This window comes from Thermobia domestica, chromosome 17, assembly GCF_964235325.1.
Source record: "Thermobia domestica chromosome 17, izTheDome1.hap1.1, whole genome shotgun sequence".
In the NCBI taxonomy this organism is placed as follows: Eukaryota; Metazoa; Arthropoda; class Insecta; order Zygentoma; family Lepismatidae; genus Thermobia; species Thermobia domestica.
The window spans coordinates 125,064,337-125,090,433 of record NC_137470.1 but is presented as its reverse complement, the minus strand read 5'-3'; the positions used below and the strand labels follow the sequence as shown (position 1 = coordinate 125,090,433).

The window sequence follows — 26,097 nt, the reverse complement described above, 5'->3', positions numbered from 1 at the left end:
TTCAGATGATTCCAGGGTTCGAAATCATATTTTGGATTTATAAATGGTTATTTATTGAATTAAGTTGTGCAATATTATTAAAATATGATGTACATACTTCAGTCTGAGACAATTACACAAATAAATATATATACAGGGTGCGTTCACAAGGTTTCAAGACTGGTCTCAGAATAACGAATGTATTACATATTTTTGTACAAAGAACTAAAAGTCTTCGAAATATAACCCTTGGGCACCAACACACCGCTGTCAGCATGTTTTCCATTGTTCATAGGCTCCGTGAAAGACTTTGCGCGCAAGGCTTTGAAGGGGCTTCATCGAAGCCGCTTGGACCGCTGGAAGCGTGTCGAATCGTTTCCCTTTCAGGTCTTGGCAAGACTGAAATATCCACCCTGTAACCCTGAAGTTGCTCCTAGCGACTTTATTTTGTTTCTCCGAATCAAGAAAATCCTGAAAGGAAGCGATTCGACATGATTCCAGCAGTCCAGGTGGCTTTGACGAGGCCCCTTCACTTCCTTGAGCGCGAAGACTTTCAGGAAGCCTATCATGAATGGAAAACACTTCGGCAGCGGTGTGTTGATGCCGAAGGGTCATATTTCGAGCACTTTTAGTTTGCTGTACAAAACTATATAATATATTTGTTATTCTGAGACCCGTCTTCAAACTTTGTGAAGACACCCTGTAGACTAGGAAAGTTAGGTCAAAAAATAACTGAACCGGGAACAAATTGCAATACAATTTCTGTTAATTACTTCTTATGGAAAAAAATGGAGGAAAACGATGGTGAAGAGTCTACCAGTCCCAGAAGTGGGTTAAGGAATATATGGAGAATTTTCCAACATGGCTGCCATGCGCTACTACTATTCGCCTTGTTTTACTTACGTGCCTCCTACGCCCCTCCTAATTAAGATAGAGCAATGAGTAATACATCTTTGTAAAGCTTATAGAATGAAGATTGCAACGATGTAACATTGTTTCCCATTTTGCTTACCAACTAGAAGCAGAAGAAATTTAAGATATTACAAAAAGCTCGATTATTTCTGAAAATATTTAATCTCTGGCAACACTGTGTCTACAGTAGCGCAACAAAAAAATTCGTTACTACATCTTACACATTTGTGTGTAAAACGTACAAAAGCCACTGAGATCTGGGCCGATGAATGTGTCCCAATATGTATAACATTTATGGGGCGTATCACCGATTTCAATGGAGGAAATGAACATTATATGAGAACTCCCTGCGACCACCCTCACTAACACAGTATCACACATCGTTGTAAAGATTATATAACGCTGATTTCAACTATGTAGCATTGATCCCTATTTCACCCACCGGATTGAAGAAGAAAGTTGAAAAATTACAAAGAAGTTATTGATAGATTGATTGATTTATTATTGAAAAATTTTAATTGCTGTATACGCATGCTGTATCCGGATTTTACTGCAGGAATTATACCATTGTATGACAACTCTGCAACGTTATAGCTTTCTTCATTTGTTGCAACTGGAAAATTGGCTAATAGAAGTGAAACATGGCTCTTAACAGCTTTACAAATTTATGTAGAAAAAGCACTGAGCCGCGATCATATTGAATTTTACAATTTAGTGTTGATTTTTTTTTCATAAAAATACCTTAGAGAAACAGTGTTGAAAAGCCTGCCGCTCTCCGAGAGTGCATGTGTCCGCTATGGTGAATTTTCCAGTATGGGCGCCACATTTCCTAGTACTTGGTATCATTATACGCTGAGGATTGTTCGATATTTGCAACCTTATTCTTTATACCAATGGAAAGCAAACTCTTTAAAAAGTTTTTTTAAATATCCTTTAATAATCTTTTTACATGGTGCACTACAGTATTGTATCCATACAGTGTTCAAGAGTGTCAATGTGTTAGAAGATACTTACTTTAAAGTAAATATATGCTACACAACTTAACCTATATGCAAAATGTTGAAAGTAATAATTACATGTACGAATGTATACTGCTGTGTTGAGTTTTGCTATATGGAACTGCAAATGAACTAAGCAATGTTTCACACAAGTAAATTTAAATTTTCAAACTTAATTAACATACTTGTGAATGTGTCATAAACAGCTATGGCAGATATATATACCTTCACTTATAATATCACTTTTATCTCAATCATAATCCATGTCCATTTTCACAGAATTACAACAACTTGTACATCTACCACGAGTACATTTATTTGTACGCATCGTTCCTTGCCTTCTACGTACGCACTGTAGAGTAACGCTTTGTGTTATGCTGCATTTCACAATTTTTAATAAATAATTGGGTGCTGGTGATTGAGCCATTTTTAATGGTGTGAGCTGTTCGTAGCAAAGTTCCCACCCCCAGCTACATAGATCACTTCAGTACGATCCGCTGTTGAACCTGGTGATACACTCGTTGAATATGAAATGTGCATCCATCTGCTGACTGAGGCAGTCCTTCCGGTTTCTCCTGAACTGTTGATTTTGTCGCTCTTGATATGAAGATTCCAAAGTGCATTTTGTGAAGTGTATCTCCTTAATTTCCATCGTAAAGGTAGACCATAGTTTCGTGACCAGCAATGTGATCTTTTGATTTTTCAGCTGTCTTAAAAATAGCAGCATGTTTCTTAAACATTTTATTCGTCTTTAACATTTTGACAGGGTCACATTTTCCTAGGCCGTATGGTTTTGATGTTCTATAACACCCTCTCATAGTGATGGAAGTAACGTACGATAATGAAGTGAACCCGGATATGACAGAAGAAGTCTGAAAAGTAATTATCGATAAGATGACTCATAGAACAGTTACTGAGTATACTTTCAAGAAAAGTAAACTTATGAAGTCTATGAAGTACGTTCAAGGTGTTAAATGTGAAACTGAAACTTTCGTAATTGAGCCTGACTACTATTCCGCCACCAGGTACTCTGTGCTCGAACAACTGGTTTTGATTTGAAAGAAGTGTTTTCTTAAGAGCTCTGCACGTATCCTCCTTCATAATTTGATAGAAGCGGGCGTGTAAGAGATTCTGGAAAGTCTCAACTTGCTGAAGTCATACGTGAACAAATAAATATCGAAGTTAGTCTGGCTGATGTTGTGCAGTATATCATTGATGACGCAATGAAGCAAAGCAGACTACAGAAAGAAAACTGTCTCTGACAGTGACAAAATTAAGCAAGAACTTGGTGAAGAAGTTTGCTCTCACATTCTTTCCGCGAATGTTATGTTAGAGTGCGATACAACATCAAAGCCGTACGACCTAGGGAAATGTGACCGTATCAAAATTTTAAAAAGGAATGAGATGTTTAAGAAACATGTTGTAGTTTCCAAGACAGGTGGTAAATCAAAAGAAGTTCACATTGCTGCTCAACTAACTATGATCTGCTTTTAAGGCCGTGTCTAACGTTTTCAGTTGAGATCATTAATCTCTATGTAATAACATAGCGAAATTCTTTCCAAAGTATTATGAAAACTATTTGTCTTCTGCAGTTCGAAATTTCTTGAGATGTTATCACATCCTATTACTACATGTTAACATTTTTATTTTTAATCTCTCTCTTATACTTAATTAATATTACTTTTAACAAATAAATATGACAGCGTTGGAAAGCACATAAGCAGGATTTATTTTCCTGCTCATACAGGTGCACATACAAGCTCTCCTGATCCATTCACACCATTCTTTCTCACTGATCTTCAAAAACTTTGTAGGGGAGGGAAACAAGTTAGGAAATGAGATAAGATCGTTCATCTAAAAATGCGGAGAATGCATATCTTTGAAGTTATGTTAGTTGACAACCTGATCATATGGTCGGAAGATGAAATGGTTACGGGAGGCAAAACTAGCTGCTGTCAGAAATGAGACAACCTTATATACCTACACATCTTATTCTTTGTGTGTTACAACAAAACTTCTTCTCAAATAGGATCACTGGCGGATCCAAGGGGGGGGCGGAGGGGGCGACCGCCCCCCCCAAAGGTCTGGATTTTACTTCCAGCATTTATCGTTGAAAAATACAAATATGGTCTTTTCCCGACCGATTCAATCTGTGTGACACGCCTAGCAAAGTAATCAAAATGTGTGGTACTTAGTAGTACTTAATACAGACAAATTTGAAGTGGGAATACTTATGTCCCTAGTTCCTTGAGGCGGTCACTATAAGCCCCAAAGGAGTGAGAATATGATTCATTCGTTGGACCTGCAGCTGTAGGAAGGAGGGTAAGACGCCTCACTCTTTGAACTAAAAAGATATATTTTAAAATTGTGTCCTAGAAAAAGGATATGGAAATGGAATTCGTATCCCGAAACTTCAAGTACCTGTACCTTGAATAAAGAGAAATGTAGAATCTTACCTAAAAGCACTCTGAATCTGAGACTTTTCGGTTGGTTGATTGATTGATATGTATTTACTTCGTTTGTTGAAAGCGATGCTTTACAGAATGAGAACTAGAGTTTAAAGTTGGATCTGAACCACCATAGTGAGTTCTATGCTCATTCACCGAGAATCAAATCACAGAACCTCATGCATCAAAGATACGTTCGCTAGCTACTAGATCAACGAAGAGAGCTGTGACTTTTGGGGTTCAAACACGGAAACATTAGGAAGGGACCAGGGATTTATTGTGACTTTTAATGGCATTTCATCTCTTCTTGGGAAATAACACAAGCTGTTATATAAAGAAGTCCTGAGTGAGTAACTGATCGCACAGGCCAAACCGCTCAAGCTAGAAATTTGGAATTCGGACTGTAGATAAGATTTCTGGCGTAGGGTATCACTAAGGAAGGATTTATTGGAAATTCGAAGGGAAGGGGTGGCCATGGATTTCTCATTTTAAATAATTTGACACGCGTTTCAGCGTTTTTTGATACTTTAGTAAAATGTGGAAAAAAGGCAGGGGAAGAAAAGGGGGCGTGGTTTGCAATTATAAAAATTAGTTATCAATATCTAAGAATCTTCGAAGGTTAGAAACATGAAATTTGGTGTATGGACTTCTCATTCGAAATAATACAATATGTATTTCAGCGTTTTTGATATTTTACCTAGAAGGAAAGAAAAGGGACGGTTATTATTATTATTATTAATAATATTATTATAATTGATATTATTATTATTACTATTATTATTATTATTATTATTATTATTATTATTATTATTATTATTATTATTATTATTATTATTATTATTATTATTATTATTATTATAGGATGCTCATATCTCGGGATCCCTTACGGTTAAAGGCATGAAAGTTGGTAGTTTAATTTTTCATTTAAAATAATTAAACATATTTGAGCGTTTTTTGCCACTTAACGTAGAAGAGAAGGAAAAGAGGTGAGGGTGGTTCACTAAAATGCCTTACGAGGTGTTTGAATTTCGAGACAGAGATTTAGCTTAATGCAATGCTATATGAGAGAGATACGTAGAAGGAAGAACGCGAAAATTGTGCCACGGTAAAACGTAGGAGCATTTACTATACTGTGTGAGGCCGTATGCAGAGCAAATTGGGAGTCTGGGGGCGAAGCCCTACCTAGGTGAAGGCTAGTATAATATAAATTTATTGTTGTAAGCATAGCTATAATTATATTATGTTTCTAACAACTACATTTAAGAAATTACCTAATAGAGCCAATTTCCAACCCCGTATTCCTAGTCTCGTATAATGCTTTTCTTTCTTTACATATTTAATTATATCGCTGCAAAAGAGGGGGTATATTCGTACAAAATACCCTATACAAAGCATCAACCGAAAGATCATTTCAACACTAAAGAGGTTGAAGACATGGCTACGGTTCTGGATGGGTGCAGATCGACTTAGCGACCTGGCAATACTATATACGCACCAAGACAAACGTAGATTACGCTCGTGTCATCGGCAGATTTGCCAGGAATAAGATAGGGCGTAGATTTGAGTTTGTGCTGTAACTTTCCCAGAGGTGGACTGCAAGGTGACTAAGGCTGTTGTTTGGTTTTCGCCCGTCGTGGTGTTTGGTCGTAATTATTTTCAACTCGTGGGTACTCAACAAAAATCATGAGCCTGAGTATAAGTTGAACTCCTTGGATGTATCTGAATCGCAAACGAACTCGAAAAATTTTCTGAAATTGCTTTGTTAAAATCTTTAACTGAAACAAAAGAGCACAACCACAATCGTAAAAGATGTGTACCGGTATATAGGCTATATTATATTTTTAATAAACAGTTATATATTATACATATGATATTTGTTTGTGTAACATCCCACGTGTGTGCCAGAACGGCTAAAGGAAACGTGGACCTACTGATTATAGTGGAATCCGAACCACTTTTTCGTTCAACTGTATCCCCACCGGGAATCGAATCCGGGATCACGCGCACGAAAGGCAAGCGTGTTAGCCTTTAGACCAAACGGGGTCCATATTATATCTGAGATGAAAGAAAAACAAGTTATACGTACATTATCTCTATTGGTAATTTTGTTTAAAGGTGATAATTTTTTTTTCAAAATTAAATTTTAATTTGCATTTTAAAAAAATATGTGATATTGTCAAATAATATCGCCAGTCGGTATGTTTTAGGAAATATAGTGTGTGCTATAATGAACGAAAACCACTTTGGTTTTACATTTCTGATCTTCTTTCGTTCATTTTGTTGTAGACTTTGCTAATCTTTCAGAGTTTTTTTTTTAACTAGTTATACATTATAATAGCTTATATTGTAATTCTATATAATTTTAATTTGTGTAAAATTTATACACATTTCGTGCTAGATCCGACAAAATTTCTGTTGAGTTTGCGCAAGAGAAAGTTTAGTATTGATATTTTTATTATTACATTATTTGCAGTATTTTACTGAATAAATTGTGCGTTTACCTTCGTAATGATTTATATGGTTAAGGAGTACCGCAATATATTATATTTATGTAGGATTTATCTTCACAATTCATTTCTTTGTATGTTAATGCTGTAGGTTAACTTCAAATCGTCGCTCTGGATTCCTGTTAGTAGTACAGTACAATGCTTAAATGCAGCTATGATTAGTATTATGTATTAGAAAGTGTATCCATTTCATTCTCCTGTACTTGATCTGTGCCCTTGAAAGCGCGGGCCATAGTTCTTTTAAGGCAAAAACCATAACATCCTTATTTCAGGGGAAAGCCACGAAATTCAAGTTCGGACAATCACTAGATACTACGAGGAATAATCACGGAGCCACTAAACATCCTTGGAGTTCAGTTTGAATATTATATTTCTTCTTTTTCAATTTTCGATTTGCTGAATTATATCTGATATAAACAGAAATGAAAGCAATATGTAAAGATTGCTCCCCTATATTTTGGCCCATTTGAACGCTGTGTACCATATACTATTAAACATTAATTATTAATTTTAAACTTTAATGTATTTTTTAAGCTACCAAGAAACGTATACAGAAATATCATAATGTATTTTGTTATTTGTTAACATTTTGTATTATTCTTTATGCATGCATTATTCTTTATACATTTGATATTGATTTTTGCGTACACCGAATCTGTCGTTTTTTTTTCAACTGCTGTTCCGCAATTGTTATTCAAAATATAAACAATTAGAGCAAATTGTACATTTTTCCGCTAAAATGAATGCCATAGTCAATACAGTATTTTCTTTTGTGCAAGTATTGTGCAAGACAGCGCATCTGATATATTGCGTTGACTAGTAAATCATGACGCCGCCATGTCTCCAAAATGAAAGTGCGTATTTAATTTAAATCTTCAGAATACTTTCATTAAGAAAGAAAAAAAAACTTACAAATTCGGGTCTCAAAATGGAATCAGGGAATCAGATTTAGCTAAATCAGGTTTAGATACCCCCCCCCCTCAAGTCCCGCATTCATATGCGTCCGATTTTTTCAAAGTAAAATTCTGGTCACCTTGAGGCTACGCTCATCTTCCAGGGAGCGAACCGCCCCCCCCAAACGATCCTTCTGGATCCGCTAGTGAATAGGATGTACTTTCCCTATTTTCCCATTTCAACAATTTTTGCTCATAAATCTTGATTCTTGCGCGATGGAAAAAGGACACATGTCAGAGGAAACGCAAAACTAAATGCATTATCATCAATATTTTGCTTTCCAAAATAAGGAATGTAACTTTAAAAAATAAAACTTTAAAAGAAATATCTGGGAAGATGATAGAAAAAAAGGTAGCATTTCATGCGTATGCGTAACAGTAATATACAAAATAAATAAATAAATATATATTACAATATTTCTGAGGATCAAGATCATTTGGACCCAATATTGGCATTCCAAGGGAATTGACTAACTATATATATATATATATATATATATATATATATATATATATATATATATATATATATATATATATATATGTGTGTGTGTGTGTGTGTGTGTGTGTGTGTGTGGGTCTGTGTGTGTTATATAGGTTTTGACTGAGTTTCCTGACCAACGTTACTTTGCACCTTGGGAATCGACAATTACGTCACTTTTGAACAAAGAGATGTTTATTCTTGTTTCCCCTACGTAGTTCATAACAGTTCATAGTTTTAGGGGAAAATATCTGGCAACGTCCGGATGAAATTAAGGAAGAAAATAGGGCATTTCTTTTACATAAATTATCAAAACGGAATAATAACATTTCGAGATAAGAGCGAAAGAAGTCTTCGAGGGTCGAGACGACCCGAGACCTATTAAATCTAGGAGACGAGACGAGAAAACCTTACTTCTCGTCTCGTCTCATTGGGAACAACATCTGGACAAAATAGATATCATTCTTGCTTGTAGTGACTACTTAGCAGATGTTCCTGCATTTCTTGCACGAACAATCAATGTTATAGCACATCAATCTGCAAGCGTATCATCAATCTGTACGTTATTATTAGAGCATTAGCCAAGAAGAGAACACCATAGAATGCATTACGTTATTATTTGGAAATGAAATGAAATCTTTGTGTATGACGTCCCACTGTTATGTCGGCTAGGCTAAAGGAAACGATGATGATGAGAATGAATGAAATGGTGGAATCAAGAAAGTGAGAGGAAGCGGGAGAGTCCCAAGAAAACACAAGCACATTGTGTTTATCTACCACAAAACCCACACTTGATGCGATCTGGGATCGAACCGAAGACCCCACACACCAGAGATGGACACTCTACCACTGAGCCACCGCGGTCTCCGTTATTCTTTAGGGCATAATAACTTATGTAAAAGAATTCTTGAGATCCCCATATTCTTAATCTGCACGAAAGTAGATTTGATGAATAACATTTCCTCTACCTGGGTTTATTAAATTTCCAAACTATTCAATGCATAAGTATCAGAAGTGTAATAGAACGGCTATATCCCTCTGTCTGTTAACATGTATCAAACCAAAAGCAGCAAGAGATATCGAGAAATGTCCGTCAATCTTCTATATAAATCGGATGTGATAGAGATCTACCATTTACGGGCCATAAATAAAAAACTACAATAGCTAGCGGCAAGCGCTTTTAGGGAATTGATTCAATGTCTCCAGTAAATATACCATCTCCATTCCTATATTTCTATTGAAAACCAGAATTGGTAGAAATTTACTACTATTTCCGGTTTCAATATTGATTTTCATACAACATAAACGATACGATATATCGAAAAGCAGCTCTCGGTCGTTTTCTTCTTACACATATATTAACTATTTTGCAGTTCGCTATACATCACAACAGGGTAAATCCTCTTTTAACTCTATGTAAACGTTTGTCAATTGATGCGACAAATAAGCGAGCTCACTCTACACTATACAGTTTGAAACTACTTTTATAAGATGAACACTTTCTTCACTTGAAAGCAACATAGACAGATTTTCTGAAACTTTCGTACGTCGTTAACTTCAATATGTCTCTACAGGTAGCTATTCACGGAGATGTTTACGTAGAATCAATGAAATCTTTAAGATCTATGAAGAGAAAGAAAACAGACTTTGCTCTTATCTGCTGTCAATCTACATTCCATCTGTTTCTTTATCTCTGGTACAACCGAAAGTTTGCACACGTGACCTCGCGGGGGAAGAGAATGAAATAAACCTACGGGGTTAGCGTCCTGTCTGCTGTTCTGCGTTGTTGCAACATATAGGGCCATGTGTTAAACAGCTTTTAAATGGAAGAAAATTAATTTTTAATTTACGCACTCTAATACGTATTATCGTAACAACAAAAAGTAAAACTGAACATGCAATATTAATATTAACAAACATTTGGACGAATTTTGAAATGTATAAAATAAATATTTTTCATAATATTTTGGAAATAAAGATGCCATGTTATTATATAGGGAAGTCCCAACGCATTTCAAGTGTTGAACACAGCCTTAAGGTGAAAATTCAGAAGATACTCTACACGAAATGCGGTTTCAAATTTTCACATCAAGGACAACATAACCAGGAGTTCAACTGAAACCGGAAGGACTGCCTCCCTCATTAAATGTATCCAAATTTCATAGTCAACGAATGTATCACCAGTGAACGAATGTATCATTTTCAACAATGAATGGGTAATGAAGTGGATCCATGTAGCTGGGGATTTGAATTGCGTCACGAGTATTTGACACCAGTGAAAAAGTCTCAATCACCAGCACCCAATTATTTATTAAAATTTGTAAAATGCAGATGCAGAATAACACAGTGTTCTACCCTACAGTGCGTATGCACAAGGTAAGGAATGATGTGTACAAATTCGAAATATCGAACAATCCTCAACATATAATGGTATCAAATGCGAGGAAACGTGGCGTCCATATTGGAAAATTGCCCATAGCGGACTTACGCACTCGCGGAGAGTTGTAGGCTCTTCAACAGTGTTTCTCTAACGTAAGGTTTTTTTATATATAAAAAGAAGTCAACGCTAAAATATACATTACAATAAGATCGTGGTTCAGTGTTATCGTTTTCTACCTACAGTGCCTGTGACACATCCATAAGGTGTCTGGGCTACAACAACCGATTTTGATGAAACTTGGCACACTAATAGAGCACCTTGAAAAACTAATGTAACTAGCAGGATTTGTCGAAAAAGCTGTAGTTTCTGAGATACAGTCGATTCATTAAATATGACATTTGTCGTGATATCTCGGGAATAGGGATGGTACCGAGACCGAGACGGACCTTTACATACCGAGACCTCAATAAATCGAGACGAGACCGAGACGAGACCATGGCCAGTCTCGAAAGTCTCGGTCTCGTCTCGAATATTGATAGTTATTTTGCCTTAACTCAAAATTTGTTTCGTTGCTGTATGATATAATATGGGAACGGTTGACTGATGTACATTGCCGTATTTAGGGGTAGGTATCGGGCTCAAACCCCTCCGGAAATAAATTTGTAATCATTTTTTCGCATTGCACGTACAACACAAATGTTTGTTACCCGTTCCTCAAGATTCTTCCGAAACAAAATCCACTGCTGTTGTATATATTCTTCTCTCTCTTTCTCTCTCATATATACAGGGTGGCCATATTTTAATTTTTCCACGGAAATATCTCGAAAACGTTTGAACATAAATGAACTGAACAAAAACTAAAATAAGAAATTCCATGGGGCAGATCGAATGGCGATGTCATGGTGCCCCTCAGAGCCGCTTTCCAAGGGGGGCCGGGGCCCAACCTTAAAATCTTAAATGGTAACGTATGTCGAGTGGCACCTCGTTCGATAGGTCTTTAAAAACTAAAAAGCGATGTGACAGACGATTTTTCATATCGGTCACCGTATTCAAAATAGCCCGCAAGATATGTTATCTGCATCAGATGAACGTCCAGTAGCACTAATATGAAAACGGTTGAACATAAATGATCCAAACAAAAATTCAAATATTAAATCCACAGGGTAAATCGAATGATGATGTCGCGGTGCCCCCAGGGCCGGCTTTCATGCGGGCCCAGGCCCAACTTAGAAATTTTAAACGAAAATATGGGTCAAGTGATACCTCGTTCGATAGATCTTCATACACTAAAGAGCGTTGTGGCAACTGATTGTTCATATGGGTCACCGTTTTCAAAATAGCCGCCAATACATGGTGCCTGTATCAGATAAAATGTCCAGTACCACTAATATGAAAACATTTGAAGATGATAACGGATGAACAGAATAGAACTCCTATAGGAAATCACAGAGGGTATTTGTCATTCCAGGATTCGAAAATGTTGCAACAGAGGGGAAGATGCTTAGAGTAAAAGTGCCATAATGCAAAGGAGGAAATCTAATTCCTTGAAAATCATCGTTCCAACGTCCTCCGTAAGTGGGTGAAGCGGGACGGGAAGAAACTGTGAAATTGCAAATGAGAACCTTAGTTTTTACAAATTGTATCTAGACAACAAAATTATCTGAAATGCGATTTTATAACAGATAGGTGTCTGTAATAGAAAAAAGTAGGTAAAATTCTTGTTAAGTATTACTTTCCATTTTGATTACAGGAAATGATTTGTGCAAAATTGAATCACCTGTAATGCGAAACCAATTTGTCGAACAATGCGATTTTTGGAACAACGTGTACAAATGTTGGTTTTGCTCAAAAGTGGTCTGCAAAATATTGGTTCATTACAGTACCAGCCACTTGTACAACTAAGTGTTTCAGACAAACCATACCTATTGCAAGTAAAAGTGGGGTTCTCATTTGAGATTTTACCATTCAGTTCCGCTTCACCCACTTACGAAGGGAGATCGGAAAAATAATTTTCTAGAATTAGATTTCCTCTTTAGCATTATCTCACTTGTACTTTAATAACCTTTTTCTCCGTTGGATTATTCTCGAGGCGTGGATGATAAATACCTTCAGTGATTTCCTATATGAGTTTTATCCTGTTCATTTATCTCCAACCGTTTTCATATTAGTGGTACTGAACGTTTTATCTAATACAGGCACCATGTTTTGGCGCCCATTTTGAATACGGTAGCCGATATGAAAAATCTTTTACCACAACACTTTTTTAGTTTCTAAAGATCTATCGAACGAGATATCACTTGACCTATATTTTTTCTATTGACAATTTTGAAGTTGGGCCCTGGGCCCCCATGAAAGGCCGCCCAGGGGTCACCGCGACATCATACGACGTGCTTTATGTCAGTTTCCTGTTTCATTTTTTGTTTTGTGCGTTGTCACAACACTGTTTAGTGTTTGAAGGTCTATCGAACGAGGTATCACTTGCTCCATGTTTCCATTTAAAATTTTAAAGTTGGGCCCTGGGCCCCCATGAAGGGCGGCCCTTAGGGACACCGCGACAACACCATTCGATGTGCCCCATGGCTTTCCTATTTGAGCTTCTGTTTGGTTCATTTATGTTCAACCGTTTTCATATTAGTGTTACTGGACAATTAACTGATACAGGTAACATAACTATCTTGGCTGCCACTTTGAAAACGGTGACCGATAAAAAAAAAAAAAAATCTTTTGCCACATTTCTTTCCGTTTTTAAAGATCTATCGAACGAGGTAGTGTAAAGCAGGATTGAAGCTCATTTTATTCACTGCATACCTGAGCGTTAAGGGAGGATATAACCCCTATAGCCCTTCCCTTGGATCCGCGCCTATATATAAACAAGCAGTGTTACCAACGCAAAATAGAGTTGTATTTTCTCAAATTGCACTATGTAAGGTATTACCTATTTCTAATCTAGATATTAAATAAAACTACAATACTACATACATTATTCAGTGTAACAAAGAACAATACAGTATCACCAACATCAACATTTTGGAGATGTCTAATAAATCAAATAGCATAGACGGTGCAATGCGCATCATTTGTATCTTAGCGTCAAATACTATGATCATGGTATAATGTATTTCGAATGAAGGAAGGAACAAAGTTACAAGAAATGAAAAATTTAACTTTTTCTAAAGACTTTACTTCGAAAAGTTGCTGATATATCACGTCTCATCATGTAGATGCTTCCAAAACACTTAAGTGAACATTATGTCATTTACAAGAATTGGTATTTCAAACCGGTCAGAGATACCGAACACATGGATAGTGATTATTTTATTGCTAAAAATAACGCATTTGTGTTAAATTTTTATAGTGATAGTTGTTTTAGTTTGTTTCTATAACATAACAACAACAACAATAGTTTTTGGTTGTTTTAATTACAAGTTGCAGTTCCATTATTTTAAGCAGTGTTGCCAATTTAAATAAATTGCTAAATATTATTCTAAATATAGTGCAAACAACGTAACTAAGCTGCAAAATATAACTCGTAACTTGCTTTATGGTGCAAGAATGGTTTCAAAAGACGATGTTTTTCATAGTCTTTGGGCTATTTACAATGTTAATGTCAAAGTTTTCGTTCCAGCAATATATGTAAATGCAAATTGTAACTGAAATTAAATGTAACTCATAACTTTTCAGTACCACTAGTTGTTTCCCTAAGCCTTAGGTCTGATGTACACAAAACCATGCTTAATTAAAAGTTCTAAATACACCCTAGTTACATTTCACTTGTTTTGGTTTGACCACCGACCATCTCAAACTCGATCCATACCATATAGCTATATGCAATTATTCAAGGACTTACAGTTAGTAATACACATTGTGTTGATTTTTGGTTTGGTTTGGTTTAGTTTAACGTCCCATGATTATGCTTGGGCGTCTAAAGGAGACGTGGAGCTAATTATTATAATGGAATCCGAACCACTTCGGTCGTTCAACTGTACACTAACCGGAAATCGAATTCGGGACCACGCAAACCGAAGTCAACCGTGCTAGCCGCTAGACCAAATGAATGTCCTCACATTGAATTGATTTAAATCATTGAGTCAGTGTTGCCAGATTCGAAGATCAAAAAGTAGCGTGTCTGTGCTCCAAAAGTAGCGGATTTGAACTATTTGTAGGCCAAATATATACAGTAGAAATGAATTATTTGGCAACTAATGACTAGCACTAATTGAATAACTTTTAACATGGGTTGGAAAATGTGCTGGTCATATTGCAAGAAATTATGATCGATGAACAAAAACAATTCTAGACAGGATACCACGCGATAAAAACAGCCTAGAAAACGTCCTTATACAAGAAGGTTTGACGAAATCAAGAACAATTGGGGAATAACCTAAAAAAGAATTGCTCAAGATATATAATTGTGGAGAAGACTTGGAAAGACCTTCATCCAGCAGTGGATTCACAATGGTTGATTATGATTATGGTTATGATTTTATTATATCTGGACCTCAGAGGTAAACTAAACCAAGATCATAATTCCGTAATTTTACAAGAGAAGCGAAATACCAGTTCCTTAATTAAGACCTATAGTACTGTTTTCAAACTATACTAAGTAGTTACAAAGTAATAGGAGGCTTTTAGACTTACATGGTTACACCACTAGAAAGAACATAGTCTATTAAAAAAGTATTCTTAACTCAATTTCGACCAAAAAATGACTTAGCATAGTCTACATCTAAAGTGCATGTATATATATAACTTTTACTAGGTAAGGTAGGGTAAAAACAGATCCAAAATTTAATGAAATTCATACAGCGAAAAACAAATTTGATCCTTCATATTGCAGCAAAACTACGAAAATTAATTCAAAAGAAAACTAGAAAGTTAAGAATAACTTGTTTTGCCGGGACAGAGAAAATGATACATTAGTTCGAATTACCTATATACTTACATAATATGTATGTCCATGTTTCGCAAGTAATTTTCAATCAATATAAAATTTCAGCGTAATGAACGGATGATTAGTTTTCTCGAATAAAGATCATATGCACCGCCGAGAAAAATAAAATGAAATCTTTGAGTTTTACGTCCCACGGTTATGCCGGTTAGGTTAAAGGAGATGGTGATGATGAGTAATGAATGAAATGGTAGAATGAAGAAAGTGGGAGGAAACGGGATAACCCCGAGAAAACCCACGCACGCGGTGTTTGTCCACCACAAAGTTCACTTGGCGGGGATTGGGATCGAACCCGCGACCCCAGCACCAAAGGTGAACGCTCTACCACTGAGCCACCGCGGCCCCATGCACCGTTGAGAACTCAGGAATAAGCTTAATCTATGTTACAGCACTGGATATATGCTTATATAATACATTACGAACTTATAAACTTGTATAAGAAACAATACTTGTATAAGAAACAGAATGTACTTAAAGTGAGACGCGAACTATACGAAACATAAGATATTGAATCTAACTTGTTTGGTGATCCAACCCGGAACCACAGATAGCAAAGATGAGTGCCGTAGCTCCCACCATAAGTTTAAGAAAGTGCCTGTTTTAAAGTGTCAATTAAACACTGAGATGTGAAGTGGTAATAAAGCAGTTGATCAATTTGAAACAAATTATATGGTAGTAATAATTTACTCTATTTGTTAAGATAATGAACGTTATATTGTTTTTAAAATGACAATCAAAGCAGAGTGTTTTGGATAACCACTGAGAAATTGTAAAATTTCAATTTCGGTACGATTAAATGCATTCGTGCTGCTATGTGTTTCGTTATCCGTTAGGAGGTATTGAACAATTCTGACTCAAAGGAAGTAAATAAACTACTGTATAGTACAGGAATTAATTTAATAGTTTCATTGTATAGGCAGTACTGAGGTTATTTGAGACAAAGTCTACTGCTGAAAGTGAAATATGGGTTACTATTAGGGTTTTATCCCAGCTATGTTATACCAACTGATGATTGAACCCGGAACACACGCATGGAAAGCATTAGCGCTAGCAAATTAGCTACGAAGAAGTACATCATACCATAATTCTGTCAAGAATGAAGGCAAAAAGTAAGAACAGGAAACGACAGACTGTACGATAATAATACTTTCACAATTTTAATTTCATACTATTTATTTCGAGACTTTCGAGACGAGACCGAGACTTTTCCTTCGAGACCGAGACCGAGATCGAGACAAGCATCTGTTAACCGAGACGGCGATTTTTGACTCGAGACGAGATCGAGACCGCTACTTATCAACTGAGACGAGACCGAGACTGTACAAAGTCTCGTCTCGTCTCGTATCGATACCATCCCTACTCGGGAACGGCTCCACCGAGATCAAGCAAACTTTGCAAGCCATGGAAGATACCATACATGATATTTTTAAAACGAATTATCTGCACCTGCGCATAATGCGCAAATAATTGTGTGCATGCGCATATCTCGAAAACGTGAAGACTGCGATGTATTTTTTCTCTTGCTTAGTTTGAACTACATGACGAGTATAACATAATGCAAAGAAAACAAAAAAAAAAAAAAAACTAGAGTCAAAGGTGAACGTTTTCAAGCTACTGAGGTGAGAAGTTGTTGGGGGTGATCTGTCCCCGAATACCCCTTCTAGTTACGGCACTCTGTCTGGCTTCTCAGTCATACATTTCAATTATACCTCTGTAAAAGTCATATAGTTAACGTTAATAGTCGCCATATTCGGGTCGTAGTGATATCAATTACTGTAAGCCATCAATGTTGCACAACAGTAACATAGTATTAAGAGAGCGTAAGGATAAACTATCAGGCCTATGGTCGGGGTCTACTGGAACACATCAGTGTGATGCAGACATTTATGCTTCAAAGAAACTTTTAAAATCATAAGCCATAGGCTTACCTATATATAGTTAGTGTTGTCATGGGACGAGACCTTTGGGGTTGTCTCATCTCGTCGCGTGAAACAGTCTCGTATCAAAAAGTATAGCCTACTTCCAATTAGGGATGGGCAAAACCGTTTAAAAAAAAACTGGAAAGCGGTATCTCGAAAAACCGAAATTTGTTTTCTCAAAAAACGGTCCGCTTTTTCATCTAAACCGGTTTTGTTTTCTCCAAAGCCGGTTCGTTTTCCACCGAAATCGGGTTTGTTTTCTCCAAAACAGGTTCGTTTTCTTCACCGAAACAAGTTTTGGTTTTCTCCAAAATCCGGTTCGGTTCTTCACCAAAACTGGTTTCTGTTAAAACTTTCGGAAAACATAAAACTATTTCTTTAAAAACTGGGATCGATTTCCACAGAACAACGGAACACTATTCTGGTCAGAAATAGACCCAATTAAATAAAGACGGAACCGGGTTTGAAAACCGGATCCGGTGAAAAAACGAATCTGCTTTGAAGAAAACGGATAACCAGTTTCGGTGAAAACCGAACCGAAGTCGGTTATACCGGTTTCGGTAAAAAATCGTTTTTTTGAAACATTTCAAAACGCGGTTTCGGTTTTCCTAAACACCGAAAAACCGTTTTTTTTTGCCTATCACTAGTTCCAATAGATCACGACTACGGGCCTCATAGTTTATCCTTACGCTCTGTCTTAATACTGTGCTACTGTTCTGCAACATTGATGACTTATAGTACTTGATATCACTACGACCCGAATATTGCGACTATTAACGTTAACTATATGACTTTTATAGAGGTGTAATTGAAATGTATGACTGAGAAGCCAGACAGAGTGTCGTAACTAGAAGGGGTATTATGGGGCAAGCAACCCCCAACATCTCACCTCAGTTGCTTGAAAACGCTCACCTTTGACTCTAGTTTTTTTTTTTTTTTGTTTTGTTTTCTTTGCATTATGTTATACTCGCTATTTAGTTCAAACTAAGCAAGAGAAAAATACATCGCAGTCTTCACGTTTTCGAGATATGCGCATGCACACAATTATTTGCGCAGCTCTGCGCAAGTGCAGATAATTCGTTTTAATTTCGTTTTAAAGCCACCTTGTATCTACCATGGCTTGCAAAGTTTGCTTGATCTCGGTGGAGCCGTTCCCGAGATATCGCGACAAATGTCATATTTAATAAATCGACTGTATCTCAGAAATTACAGCTTTTCGACAAATTCTTGCTAGTTACATTAGTTTTTCAAGGTGTCCTATTAGTCTGCCAAGTTTCATCAAAATCGGTTGTTGTGGCCCAGACACCTTATGGATGTGTCACAAGCCCTTTGTTAAACTGTTAAGGGCCATGTTCCAATTCTATTAGTCAATTTTCTAGTTGCATCATATGAGGAAAACTATTCCATTGCAGAGTGTTCTTATACATTGGCATACTTCCCGCAGTAAAATTCGGATACAGCTTGCGATACAGCAATTATAATTTTTCAATAATAAATCAATCAATAAATAACTCCTTGGTAATTTTTCATCTTTTTCTACCCGGTGGGTGAAATAGGGATCAATGCTACATAGTTGAAATCTGCGTTCTGTAATCTTTATAACGATGTGTGATACTGTGTTAATTAGGATGGTCTCAAGGCGTTCTCATATAGTGGTGTATTTCCTCCATTGAAATCGTTGGTATACCCCATAAATTTTTTCCCTATTGGGACACATTTCTCGGCCCACATCTTATTAGCTGTTGTTCATCTTTGCATAATGTATACATTGTATGTTCATTCCAGAAATGCGTAGTGTTCTTCCTGTTTTGTAGACTTTAGATTTCTTTGTGTGATCCTAATAACTGTCCAGAGTGACTGAGTTTCCCTTAATTTTTCGACAGTTCTTTTAGGTAATAGTTAACACGGCTAACCTTTCATATCGATTAAGATCTTTTGCTTATACGTTTCTTACTTTTTTATTTTTACAGAAAAAAAATTAAAGAATTTTCAGTTGCTAAACTGTTTTGCTAACAAAAGCAAATAGAAATATAATATATTAAGGAATGAGGGTTATTGTGGAAAATGTATATGTGAATTATTACATAATATGCGAATGCTACGGTATATGCGAATTACTTCTAGCAGATGACTGTACATTCACACGACACACGAGAAAGGCACATATACACATTTTACCAAAACTATACATGTGCCCAGAAAAGTTTCTTATATCTGTTAAACTATATAATAAGCTACCGACTTACTTTAAAGTTGTTGAAACCACGCCAAAATTAAGTAGAAAAAATTCTATTATTTAAATAACAGTATGTAAACTCATCACATATACTCAAACACAGTCGTATTAGTGTTAATATTAAATCGTATGTACTGGTCTTTGACCGATTATTTACAAAATTGTATGAATAAATATTGTTTTGTGCCCATCAATTAACGTTATGTTACCCACTTGCATTTATGAAGATCGTATCTTTTGTCTCTTCTACAACAACACGCCACATTTTCATGGCATATTGTAACACACACACGCATATATATATATATATATATATATATATATATATATATATATATATAATTGCTATAAATGGGACTTGACTGATTTTTCAATATTTATTTCTGTTTTCTCAAACACTCAGTATAATATGTATAATTATAATAGCGACTATGTAATTTGCTTTCCAGCTTAGAGAAATCAAATTATAGTGGACTCCGTTGAGTTTCTGGCTTCTTATTTCTACATATTTTATATAATAACACATTAATTTCTGGTTTTATCAAAATACACAGCGTGTAAGTGATCCCTTCTGCATTGCGTTAATGATTATCATAAGTCAAGACCACGTTTTTCATGTTGACCTGTATTGCAGTTTATACTGTTCGATTGTATTTCAATTTGAATTATTTTACAGTTTCCACAAAGTTATTACTTTCGGACGCCGGACCTCACATATTTCACCGAAGGAAATATTTTCTCACTCTGATGAAAATGATCGTAGTTCCGAGGTGTGTAACAAGGAATATACTGAAACATCAGATTTCACTACCCAAGTTGTAACACATACAGATACGGAACGTGTTACGTGTCAGGAGTGTGGGAAGAATTTCAAGTCAAAATCATATTTGAGAAAGCATTTGTTAACTCATACAGGTAAAATGTCTCATAAGAAACGTGTTACATGTGACGTATGTGGGAAGGGTTTTATGTATAAATCACGTTTGAGAAAACATTTCTTAACTCATACAGGTGAGCGATCTCATATATGCGTGGAATGTGGAAAGGCATTTACTCAAAGATCAAGTTTGAAAACCCATATGTTAATACATACAGGCGAGAAACCTCACGTGTGTAAGGAGTGTGGAAGGAGGTTTAGTGTTAAATCAGCTTTGAAAGAACACTTGATACAAAAGCATTCTGTGGAAAAATCTCATATCTGCTAGAAATGTGGGAAAGTATTTAGTTTGAAAAATTACCTGAGAATTCACAAGTTTACTCATACGAATGACAAACCTTATACTTGTGAGGAATGTGGCAAGGGATTTAATCAAAAATCAGGTTTGAGAAACCATATAGCAAAACATACAGGTGAGAAACGTTATATGTGTAAGTGTTGTGGAAAGAGATTTATGCAAAGAGCAGGTTTCAATAACCATGTGTTAACACATACTGGTCAAAAGCCTCATACCTGCCAGATATGTGGCAAGGGATTTACTCAAAGAAATGCGTTGTCAAGCCATATGTTAACACATACAGGTGAGAAAGCTCATATGTGTCAGAAATGCGGCTTACGATTTAGGCTAATATCACATTTGACAACTCATATGATTAAACATAGTACTGTGAAACATCAGATGTGTCACCAATGCGGGAGAATGTTTGGTCTCAAAGCCCACTTGCGAACCCATATGTTGACACATACAGGTGAGAAATTTTTTACGTGCCAGGAATGCGGAAAGAGATTTAGTCGAATATCAATCTTGAGAAACCATATGTTATCACATAAAGGTGAATAACTTCGTACGTAGGAGTATAACCATGTATTTTTTTTTCAAATTTACATTCGTAGAATCCCAAACACATGAGCATCTTTATCCGTCCAAACATAATGAGAAATTATTTTCTTACTCACAGGCTATTTGCGTACCTTCACGTTAACACATACAGAAAAATAACTATATATACTTATATGTGCTAATTGTGTTGAATGTATACAGGCAAATATCAAATTTTGGATTTCAGTTCTAAGATTATATACGTATACTTATTACGGTATAGGATTCCTGCTCCTGTGAGGGGCTTACCCATTCTATTACGCTACAGCTTCGTGCTGCCCGGCATGCCCCATCATATAGCTTTGCACTATTATTACTAGTAGGTTCAGAAGGCTCGTCCTTCCGTTAATCGTCCAATGATTCAGGAAGGCTCAGGATACCCTACCGTAATGGTCCAGATTCGGACGGATTCACCTGTGTGAAAACCTAAGATGTGATTAAGAAAATAGGTGAGAGCATCACCCACTTTCACAGATCAATTACACGAAATTTCACAGTTTCGTTTTACTTTAGTGACGCTGCCTGGAAAAGGAACGAACAAACATAAATACTTTCAGTGCCATTTATTATTAATAATTAAACGTACCTGTAACACTGTATAGATTTACAGAATTACCTTGCCCCCATGTTAAAGTTATTTCGTATAAATACTTCGATGTTTCTTGCAAGAATAAAATCTTAGTCTTTCGGAGCACGCGAACGTTCGTGATCACGAGGTGAGAATTCTTTAATTTCTAAAACTGATGAATCTTCTTGCGATAATTATCCTTTATGTCACTTCTGACGATTTATGAAGCGATTCTTCCCAAGAAACATGTTAACTGTAGTATTCCACAATTCAGTCGTAGGAATTTTAATACTTAGTGATTTTTACGATCATTAATTACGATGATTAATGTATCATACACTTGTTCATCTCACAGTTTGTCCGCCGAAACTTTGTTCATCTCAAAGTAGCTCGTCCTCCACCACTTTTTGTTTCGAAGTACATTGTGGTAAAGATTTACTTCAGTAATAGCTTATAAGACACTTGCAAAAAGCACTAATATTTTTATCACCACCTTTATAAATTGTTTATAAAATTTCGAATATAACTATAGCTTTTTAAAGATATTGCGTAGTTCACATTTTGAATGAATTTTGGTATCAAGACATCGGCACGTTCAGCAAAAACTTGCTGATTGATTGTACGCACTAGCACAAAACTTCAGTTTATTCAACTAGAACTCTCTCAGCTTTCGTCTTCCTTTCCTTCTACTACTCTTTCTTTCAGTACTACCAGATGGCAGCACAATTAACGAAAAGCATACACAATACGAATCGTACAAATCCAAGTGAACGTCACAAAGTACACTAACGCAGAATTTGCGTTAAATCGAAAAATTATATCAAGCGTAAATTTGGAGCAGTTATATTGGCGGTCGAAAGGACTGTACGTGCACCATTGAACAATGGTAAACGTTCAAGAACCCTGTACTGTAATCTTACTTAAGTAGTAATCACTGTTCCATTGTTACTAAGGACACTAGTTCACTGGGAATTTTATAAGAACTTTCGCTGGGCGATTACTTCATTAGATGAAAATGTCTCATTTTAACGCAGAAAAATAACGAATTCGTGGGGCACTTATACACATACATAAAAATTTATGGGGCTTTTGTATGTAAAGTTTTTTTTTTTTTGGCACTGATACTAATGTAAACAATTACATGTGCATGACTCATATTTGACATACAAATAAATCTCATGATATGCTTGTAATATTTCACTTACAATATTGCTATATGCGCTCTTATTATCAGTAATAACACAAACATTATACAAAATTGTGACATTATTTAAACATAAAGTATCCACATTACTTATTTTACAATATAATGCAAAAACTAGAAAACGTGAACAAATAGACAGTATGAATCACTGGGTTTATCAGACAAACAGATAAAATAAACATTAATAAGAACTATATATTTCAACATTCCACAAGAGGAAATAAACGAACTTACTCTACACATATTATACTTAAAATTGCATAAATCACGAAACATCCTAGAACTTCTTACATCATTCTAAGAAAGGAGTTACAGAAAACAAAATTGTTACACACAAATACAAGGATATTGCTTGGATGCATCATTTAAATATAACAACTACATGAAATAAGTTTATTACCACTGTTTCGTATTGTTACGATAAGAGTGAGGCCGGATAGAAGTAAGTCTGCCACACTTTTACGCAAATCAGCGCCTATCCACTTAAATTTATAAGTCTCCCTTCCCCATCATACATTCATAGTTTCTTCCCACCCCTTTGGAATGGCAACAAGACCTTCTAGTGAGGTAGGAGTATAAAAGCAACATAGAAAATGGACCTTAAGGTTAAAAATAAAATGAGGGGGGAGTTGCCATTCATAATTCAATACTCGTGTTACAGTATTCCACTGACACACAAAAGCTTACTTTCACTCTAATAAAATTAGAGTATATCATCGTTTACATTAATAATAGTACATAAACGCTAGGCGATTCACCTCATACAGTGGGTGGTTTAAGGTCTTACTACTAGTTGTCCTTACTAGTAGTCACAAAACATCAATGAGATAATATGGCAACTCATGTAAACGAGGGTTTTCAGCTCATATTTCTTTTATGTAATAATATTATTGAACAATACTTTCATACACATTAATGTGTAAAGTACAATCATATCCGTGACTTTTTTTTGTTACACGTCACGTCTATTTAGCTCCGGATTCCACAAATGATTTAAAGCCAATAAGAGTACGTTGTCGACAATCTAGTTTATCATTTAAATACTTCAAATACGTGTCACATTTTAATAACTCTTTCAACAACAACTGAACATTGAACTTATTATTTTCACTCGTGTTGAAAACAAACTAACTAACTTTCGTCACATTTAAGAAATTCACATTTACCAAAGTTTGAGGTTCACAAGAATCAAATTTTTCGCTGCTTTCTTTTTCATTAATATGTTTCTTAGCTAATTCTAACTAGATGTTCCTAGTTTTCTGAGTGGGTCTCCACACTCTCATACGATCAATAGAATGTACATCACAAGATTCTCCGGTTAAAGGATATACAAGTTCGAATACTTTGTCCGAAATCTTATTTTTACAAAACAGGGGACCTTTATAGAGCATAAAGAATTTACGAATCTTTTTGTCTACAGCTGAACTCAAATGTGATTGCAACATAAATACAAAATCATTTTCTTTTATTTTATATTTTCCTTCCTGGGATGCATTATATTTCTCATTTCTTTTTCTAGCTTTTTCATTCCTGTGATAGTCAGCCATTATGAGTTTATTTTCCCAATTTACAGGTTCACTTTCGTCATAACTTTCCTTTGTTACAATACCAAAATGCTTCAACACAGAGTAATTTGCTTTTACGTTTAAATAAAGACTAGCAGGGCTGACGTCTAAACTACTACATACAGAATAATTCAACAGAATGACAATTTCAGGTATGTATCTTTAAACGATGACGATTACAAAAATAACTAAAATTTCGACAATTCCAGTATCATTGCAAATATCATATATTCCAAATAAACAATTCGGCGGAAGGTAATAATCTATTTAACCTACGCCTATTTTCGGTTTCTTTAACTCAGGAGTAATTTTGTATGGCTTCATTTGCCAAAAGATCATGTCCGTGAAATCACAAGTGATTAAGTGGTTTCTAATCATAGCTTTACTTTTAGAACACACCCCCAGACAGCAATTTAAGCTTGCTGCAAGTTGCCACAAACTTGCTGTTGCAAGGCAAATTAGCTTGCTGCAAGCCATACTATGCAAGCCAAATAGCTTGCTGCAAGCTTATGGCAAGCTAGTTAGTTACAGCTGGGCAAGGCTTGCGGCAAGCTTGTTTTCACAAGTTAAACTATCTCAAACGCAATCCAAGTATAAACGTATTCTCATCAATGGCAAGCTTTATTAAGCTTATTGCAAGCGAAAACACGCCAAACAAGTTATATTGAAGCTTGCAGTAAGCGAATTTAGATAAAACAGTATGAAATCAGTATAATTTAACCGTCTGACAAAATCTATTTTACAATATATTTTCCCCTCGCCTTCCCAATTATTGAAGCAATTGCAGAACCGTGAAAACACCCAAGTCTCCGATCCGCTTTTACAAAACATCAAAATAAGCATAATTGTTACGTTTTAATTGTGTCAAGCAACGCGCCGTTGCTTCTTACAAATATCTAATACGTTGTTATATTAGCCGCGAGTATTTGAAATTTCTACCTTTTTATATAAAAACGCAGAAAAATGTTTATACTTTAAACACAACGTTCAGATAAAGTTTATACTGTAAGTTAAACTTGAAGTTTATATTAAAATATCTGCAACAGTTCTGTATTCTTTCGCGAAATAAGTAGGCTCAAATCTGCTGCCATCTATGTTCACATTTATGCTTTATACATAAATACTATAATTCGTTATGCCTCATGGTTACCGAAATATGAGGAAATAAAGAGCGACATTATAG

General features: G+C 35.7%; 1 protein-coding gene across 2 annotated transcripts in view; it reads left to right on the top strand.

Moving 5' to 3' along the window:
• Nucleotides 1-25,303, top strand: part of LOC145674320 (uncharacterized) — a 54,664-nt gene extending 29,361 nt beyond the window's left edge. For both annotated transcript variants that reach the window (XM_081744222.1, XM_081744221.1), the window contains exon 3: nt 20,437-25,303. In XM_081744222.1, the coding sequence (XP_081600348.1) occupies nt 20,437-20,965 (529 nt within the window). In that variant the 3' untranslated portion in view covers nt 20,966-25,303. The remainder of the gene's footprint in view (nt 1-20,436) is intronic.
• The last annotated feature ends 794 nt before the right edge of the window (nt 25,304-26,097 follow it).